Here is a 7,508-nt window from a genome sequence, read left to right as displayed (position 1 = left end):
TGGAGTGAAACATTGTGCTTTTATTGGTTTTTATTGGTTCACCGGAAGCAGCAGTCGATATGGGTCGACAATTTCCGTACTTCCCCAACTGAAATGTTAAGATTATTTGTCGGAAAAGACCGAGCCAGTTTGATCAAATCTACAATAGAATGCATTAAGAACAATAGCATACACAGATTCATTTTCAACATTAACACGTTTGGGTTTTGGCTTATAACCTGTCATAGTTTGTAATCCTTGCCAAGCGCGCTTGGTATCGTTAGCTTTAAACATATCTTCAACCTTGACCTTATACAATTTTTTACATTCCCGTATTTTACGTTTGAGTTTCTTTGCTACCAACTTGCGATCCTCTTTGGTACCTCAATGGAAAACTTTTTTTTTCATTCAACAGTAATTCCAGTTGTTATGTTACTACCCAAGGGTTATTGTTAGCAAACAGTTTAAAGGAACACGTTGCCTTGGATCGGTCGAGTTTGTCTTTGAAAAGCGTTTGTAACCGTTTTTTATAAAATGCATATGGGTAGAAAGATGTTGTAAAAGTAGAATACAATGATCCACACAAACATGCCTCGAAATTGCGTGGTTTTCCTTTTACCTCGTCGACTAACACGTCGGCCATTTATGGGGGTCAAAATTTTGACTCCCATAAATGGCCGACCATGTTAGTTCGCACAGTAGAAGGAAAACCACGCAATTTCGAGGCAAACTTGTGTGGATCATTGTATTCTACTTTTAAAACATCTTTCCAGCCATATGCATTTTATAAAAAACGGTTACAAACGCTTTTGTTTTGACCAACTCGTCCGATCTAAGGCAACGTGTTCCTTTAAAAGTCTTAGATTGAATGATAGAGTCCTCGCAGAAACAGATGTAGGCGGAGATCACTTCCACATCATTTTCCAAGTCAATGGCACTAGTGTTTATGAGTTCACTCTAGTCAGTGGTGGGGAAAAAATAGGGACTTTTCATTTTCGAGGACGGATGGTTCTGCGACCGTTGTTCACAAATATTCATCCCAAGTACTGTCGTAGAAATTGAGGGATGCCCATCCTCAAAGCCGACGCATGCGCAGATGATGCCAAATGTCATCTTTATCGTCGCAGAACCATCGTCATCGAAAACGAAAAGTCCCTCACGGCGAGGTTCCAAAGTAGTACCTGCGGTCCATGATTTGACGTTCAGCTTTTGAACGGGTACTGTGCGCACTCTGGGTCGATACAAAGGGATCAGCTGAATCATATTGTAATCTGAAACTCCAAGTCCCGCCAATCCTTTAGCTCGTTAAGCACTTTTGATGTTGCCATAGCAGAGATCGAGAGAGGCTTCGTGCCCGGTCGAGCAGTTTACATATGTACTGACGATAGTTGGGAAGACAATGACTCAAACGGCATGAATTTAAATCGCCAAGAATGAAGTTGCCCTGCTAGAAAAATCAGACATCATGATGACTGAATTTGGTCATCAGTGAAAAAGAGGCATCAAAAGGGCAGCATTTAGAACCCTCAAATAAAGAAACAAATAGGGATTTAAAGTCATTAACATTCATCATCAGGATGACTATTTTATGAAAAAGGCATCAAATAGTTATCATTTGTGATCAGGCATCACGACCGATGATTCTTTGATGCTTGATCACTGCTCGGAGATTTTCCGATGAAGGAGAATACCGGGTATGTGACAGGAAGACAGCGGAGAGACGCAGGAATAATAAAAATGCTCGTGTCCGTGCAGAAGAACGCAGTAGTCGATGGCGATTTTGGCGAAACGTGAAGTGGAGGCAACGATTTGCTGCGGTGCTCCTGGCATAATGGTAAAAGGTTCCAGGATCAATCGTTTGATCCATGCCCTTCCAAGGAGTCGAGACAGGGTGGACAAGATATTTCTCCAGACATGGACGAATGAGCACTGGCTCAAGAATTTCACGTACAAAATTAATAAGCTATTGAATTGATTGAGGTTGTGAACGATCTTTATTTTGGCATTTGGGCTGGGCTGTATCCTTTCTTCCGACCAAGGGCCGAGTTGACTTCCCCTCGGGTAGGTCTACACGTTGGATTTTATGGATTTTTTTTTTCTTCTTGGGCTTGGCATTGTATTGTTCTGACTTTACTTTATACCGCCCATACAGGTAGGCCCCTAAACTGATGTTACCTCCCCCACAAAAAGTAAAAATATATAAATAAATAAAAAAGAGGAAATAATTGTCACAAAGTTTGTGTACATTTTTTCCAGAAAGCGGAAAAAGTTTTATATTTTTGCTGTTTTTATCATGGATACATTATCCTCGTTACAACTAAATTAACGTGATTTCTTTTTCATGCATTTTGTGACAGGATTTCAAAGAACACCTTTCATGTCATAGCACAGGCAGTGATAGCAGAGGTCGAAAAGGCCGACACTTACATGAGATAAGCCATCCGGGTTGAGCATCGCCTGGCCAATAACCCTATGGAGACTGGCAACAAACATCGACGTTGGGACACTTGTTTTGTGTTGGAAAATCTATATGTTGCGTCATTATTCACGAGATGTGTAAAGCACTAGTAAATGCTTACCTACCATCCGTTAAGATACAAGGGGATCGTCTCCAGGTAAAAAAATACTGATATCACCTAACACAGAATAGTTTTGCAATAGAAAAGCTGAAACCTATGCTTACATGTACCAATGTTTATAATAAGTGTATGCTAATATTTTTGAAGTAGCAAATCTGGATCAGTACACAAAAACTATTGAAAAGCTGGAAAATAATATATCATGCCACGAAGGGTAATACAATTTTTTGGACCACTTTTACCAAAGTGTTTGCTTTATCTGAGTGGTAGAGTGCGACATATTTTTTTCTAGGCCTGATACTTCAAGGAGGCAATGAAGGTGATTGCCTCCATGCCCTTTGCCTTGGTGTTGTGAAAATGTTCCGATAGAAATTTACAATTGTCTCATAGGGTGCCCTTAACCATGAAGAAAAGCCTTGGTGCTCTTGCCCTTAAAAAAACGGAGTGTACAGGCCTGGTTTTCCCTGAAGTTTTCAAGTAGTTAAGTATATATATATATATATAATTATATTTTACTTGTGTTGTGTGTTTTCATGCTTTAATCATTTGAAAATACCACTGATGCGCTCATTGGTTTTGATTTATTCACAGAACACACTGTAGAGGTTTGAACGGCGCCATGGATTTCCTCTGTGTGCGGGGGCAATTGGTGGTTCCCATATTCCCATCAAGGCACCGAAGAAGAACGCAAAAGATTACTATAATCGTAAAGCTTTCTATTCAATAATTTTGCAAGCTGTCGTTGTTTTTGACGGAAGGTTTGTTGATCTTTGTATGGGGTGGCCAGGAAGTTTCCGCGACGCACGGGTCTTTTCAAACTCGTCACTCTACACTCAACTTTGCGACGAGTCCCTTTTCCCCCCTACAACGAGAAATATAGAAAAGGAGGACATCCCAATATTTCTTCTTGGGGATCCAGCTTACCCCTTGATGAAAAATCTCATCGAGGGGTTTAGTGACAATGGAAGGCTTACATAGCAGCAGCAAATTTTTAATACCCGGTTAAATGGCAATGAGGTATAACTGTAAAAAAAATACTACATGCACATGGTATTTAGAACTATTACAAAAAGTAACATGGCACATTTTTACACTGTAAATAAAAAAAACAAATGGAAGAAAATGGAACAAACACTACATTCTACTTTTCTATCTGCTTCTGATAAATCTGACCAAATTTTACACGTAAATGGAAATTCCTTTTATTTTTGATGTTCTTTTTGTTTATGCAAGACAAATTTGGACATGGGCACTTTTTTTGTAACACAATACATAATTTCCACAGATTTACATTAAAGGAACACGTTGCCTTGGATCGGACGAGTTGGTCAAAACAAAAGCGTTTGTCACCGTTGTTTATATAATGCATATGGTTTGAAAGATGTTTTAAAAGTAGAATACAATGATCCACACAAGTTTGCCTCGAAATTGCGTGGTTTTTCTTCTACTGTGCGAACTAACACGGTCGGCCATTTATGGGAGTCAAAATTTTGACCCCCATAAATGGCCGACGTGTTAGTCGACAAGGTAAAAGGAAAACCACGCAATTTCGAGGCATGTTTGTGTGCATCATTGTATTCTACTTTTACAACATCTTTCCAGCCATATGCATTTTATAACAAACGGTTACAAACGCTTTCCAAAGACCAACTCGACCGATCCAAGACAACGTGTTCCTTTAAACTAAAACATTTTGAAGATGACAGTAAAAAGTCGTCTGAAAATATTTCTTGTTAAAGTGCTGTAGTTCTTGAGAAATGAGTAAGTCAAAGTATTTAAATATTTTCAAGGGGTGTAATGTTTGCCATCAGTTGTATATTATAATTGTGTTTGTGCTTATACAGCGCTCATAAAAAAATACTAGATACAAAAAATGGATCAATGAACATTTTAACAGAAACAGGTTAATTCAAAAGCATAATTTTTATGGCCCATTTTAAATATTGTTCATGAAGAACGTTAAGCCGGTGTCTACAGATTGCCCACGGGTACCAGCTCCTGATTATGATGGTCTGTCGCTAGCAGCATTGGATCTGGAAGAATTCTGTCGGGGTGGTTGGGTGGAAGGCTGGTTACAGTTGGCCAAAGGATTCTCCTGGCTTGGTTGGGTGGAAAGTTGGTTACAGTTGGCCAGGAATGGGTCGGGATGGGTCGATGGATATGGCCGATAGGGCGTGTGAGATGATCTGGATGGCATGGGGGCATGAATTTCGGCTTGCAAGTAAGGTTCGTGGAAGAATGGCAGCCTTACATGTTGATTCTGTGTCACTCTTGGTTGACCTGTAAGGGACATCAACAAGGCACGCATCATGTCATCACCATTTTTTTATCGGGCTTCTCTGGCTTTCCGTTGCTTTACCAATAGCTCCCTTGCCAGTACCAACTCGTCTTCTCGTATTCTGTTCTCTCTTTCTGCGCGTTTCCTTTCATCTTCTGCACGCTGCTTCTCCATAGTAACAAACCTATCTTGTGCTTCTTGGCTGTCAACAAACTGCTTAAGCATGGTGTTGATGCTCTTGCCAGTTTTAGTCTCCTTCACCTTTTTACCTAGTGTAATGATAAAAAAACAAGTACTTTGTGGTTGAGTAAGTCAAGAACATTGATATTACGAGTGAAACATGTCCATGTCAACACACTTTCATTTGATCAATATGCCTCTCTTAAAACTCATACATGACGTAAACATTCTTACCCAAAATGAGGCTAAAGGCTCATGTCCCCCACCATTTGCAATGGCTGTGCCCAAGGCCTTGTTTTGGGTTAGAATTGTGAAGTACCTAACCTTGTGCATTTATTAAGAGAGGCGTATAGTCAGAGACCAACAATTATTGGGCGATTGCATTTTTCAGTATAAAACCTTAAAGATAAATGATGCAACCCCTGTGATCAGCATTTTTTACAAAATACATAGATCATATAATTCTTACCTTGTCTTTCAACACGTCCTGGGTTAGCAGGCCCTGGTTGCTCGGCATGCACTTGTGGTTCTGCAGGCCCTGGTAGCTCAGCAGACACTAGGGGTTCAGCAAGCATGGCTTCTTCATCCAAGGAATCGTCATGTAAGGGATATGCCTCAATTTGTCGAGGACGTTCAGGATCAGCATTTCCTGTAAATTGTAATAGAAGGCATGCAATAATTAGATTAAAGTCGATTAACAATATAACAGGCAGAATAATAACGATAATAACCGTATTGATAACGAGCATTCTCCAAAGGATACATAGCGCCAAGTATTTTAACTACAAGGTGATTGGGACTAGATTTTTTAATTGCGAGACCTATTCCTTAGCACCGTGTAAATTTTTACTAGGTGCTACGGCGCATACAGCAGCCACAGCCATGAACACCGGGGCATGGACCCCTTCTCTTTACAATAAGAGCACACATTAACCCATTGTTTCTCGGCAAAATTTAACAATTTTCCTTCTTAAATACAACCCAAAAAAACTGTATTTACTTCGAATCCCCGCTAAGTACGTACATGTACATGTATTGCCAAACGTATTGGTTAACTATGTACAGTCAAAACTAAGAAACGCATATTATTATTATTATTATTGTAATCCTCATACCTGCATCCTCTTCATTGTCGCTTTCTTCCGGGAGTGTATTTTCCAGTTCAGATGATTGTGATAACTCGTCTGTAGGGCCTAAATAAAACAAAAAGGAAATTGAAACTGGGTATACGGAAATTATAGAAATGAAGAGGGAGGCTACTCACCACAGATAGAATGTTTCAATAGTCTTTCATTTTAAATAACGATTTACGGAAAAGTAAATATGAAATGATTATCTAAAAATGAGAAAGGGCTATCCCTTTTTGTATAAATTAGTGGAAAAAGTGGTGTCCCCACACGGAAAGTTATCCATACTCATTACTATAATTGCTGAACTGTGAAAGTCAACTTTCGGAAATACACCTATTTAATGCAAAGTCTTACCATGATGATCACGAGATCTATTAAGAAGTCCAACGTGGAGCACCTGACCGGCCCGTGGGTTGATTGCCAGACGAGCACCCAAAATGTCGTCAATTTCTCCAAAGTACTTCCACTCCATTCGGGCTCTCCCACTTCTCCGGTTGTTATCCAACACTTGTTTATATTTTGTCTTCAGCTGCTTTTTTTTATTAGCTATTTGAGTAACCGATCTTATGTATTCTAGTTCTGCTAGGCGGCTCGCAATTCTCTGCATTACCTTTTTTTTCCTCGAAAAAGGGTCGTCATTGGCATGGCGGTACTCTTCGTCGCCCAAATGTTTATACGAACCAGGACCTCACGTCCGTGCCAGTTTGTCCCTCTCTTGCTGGGACCGTATGAGTTGCTCCCAGAACTGGGCGGGTTCCCCCTCAGGGAAGCGGGCTGGTGGGGGTGCTCTGGGGGGGGGAGCAGTCCTCCCAGGGACAGCTGGTGGGCAACAGACAAAATACTGTCCACACTGTTCTCCGTTGTAGGTACGAAGCATCCTCCCGGGGACCTCATAGGTGTGAGTAACCCGGGAGTGGAAAAGCCGATGTCCCTCCGAATCGACTCCGACGCCCACCTGCTCCACCCGCCCATCATTCCTGTGGTGCTTGCACAAAGGGGCCTCCATGGCAGTAGCAGCGTCGCGGTTAGTTCTTGCCGCCCAGAGTGTCCCTGCTGTGGCAACTGTCCAGCGTGTTCCGTTGGGAAAGGTGACGACCGAGCCAATAGGGATGTCCAGTGCCAGGCCTTGACCTAAGGGAAGGGCTGCAGGGGAGGCGGGTCGGGTGATGCTGTCCATCTGGGTGCAGCTGTCCGACTGAACTGATGTTGTGGTGAAGTGGGAGGTGGCCCCTCCTCGTCCATTTGAGCGCTTGTGGTGGCCGCGCCCTCTGTTCCATCGAAAAGATTCCTACTAATGGCGACCTTCCACCACTGGGAATGATGGCGTCAGGGGCCGCTCCGAGGGGGGGTGCCCCCCTCGCC

At 41.8% G+C, this 7,508-nt stretch overlaps 1 protein-coding gene across 1 annotated transcript; it reads right to left on the bottom strand.

Moving 5' to 3' along the window:
* Positions 1–4,252: 4,252 nt before the first annotated feature.
* Positions 4,253–6,618, bottom strand: LOC139942662 (uncharacterized). The gene is made up of 4 exons (XM_071939485.1): positions 6,501–6,618; positions 6,132–6,236; positions 5,486–5,665; positions 4,253–5,105 (listed from the first exon to the last, which is right to left on the bottom strand). Exons 1-4 carry the CDS (start codon positions 6,616–6,618, stop codon positions 4,885–4,887), a joined length of 624 nt encoding a protein of 207 aa, XP_071795586.1. The 3' UTR covers positions 4,253–4,884.
* Between the last annotated feature and the right edge of the window lie 890 nt (positions 6,619–7,508).

The sequence above is a fragment of the Asterias amurensis genome, chromosome 10 (genome assembly GCF_032118995.1).
Source record: "Asterias amurensis chromosome 10, ASM3211899v1".
Classification (NCBI taxonomy): Eukaryota; Metazoa; Echinodermata; class Asteroidea; order Forcipulatida; family Asteriidae; genus Asterias; species Asterias amurensis.
The sequence above is the reverse complement of the archived record's forward strand: the minus strand, read 5'-3'. Positions and strand labels throughout refer to the sequence as shown.

Excerpts from the sequence above, each read along its gene's own strand:
- LOC139942662 (XM_071939485.1), bottom strand. The coding sequence starts at position 6,618 with ATGGAGTGGAAGTACTTTGGAGAAATTGACGACATTTTGGGTGCTCGT. Across the intron at positions 6,237-6,500 it reads TAGATCTCGTGATCATCATG|TTTCAATTTCCTTTTTGTTT; the intron begins GTAAGACTTTGC and ends CCGTATACCCAG. Across the intron at positions 5,666-6,131 it reads CGACAATGAAGAGGATGCAG|GAAATGCTGATCCTGAACGT; the intron begins GTATGAGGATTA and ends TACAATTTACAG.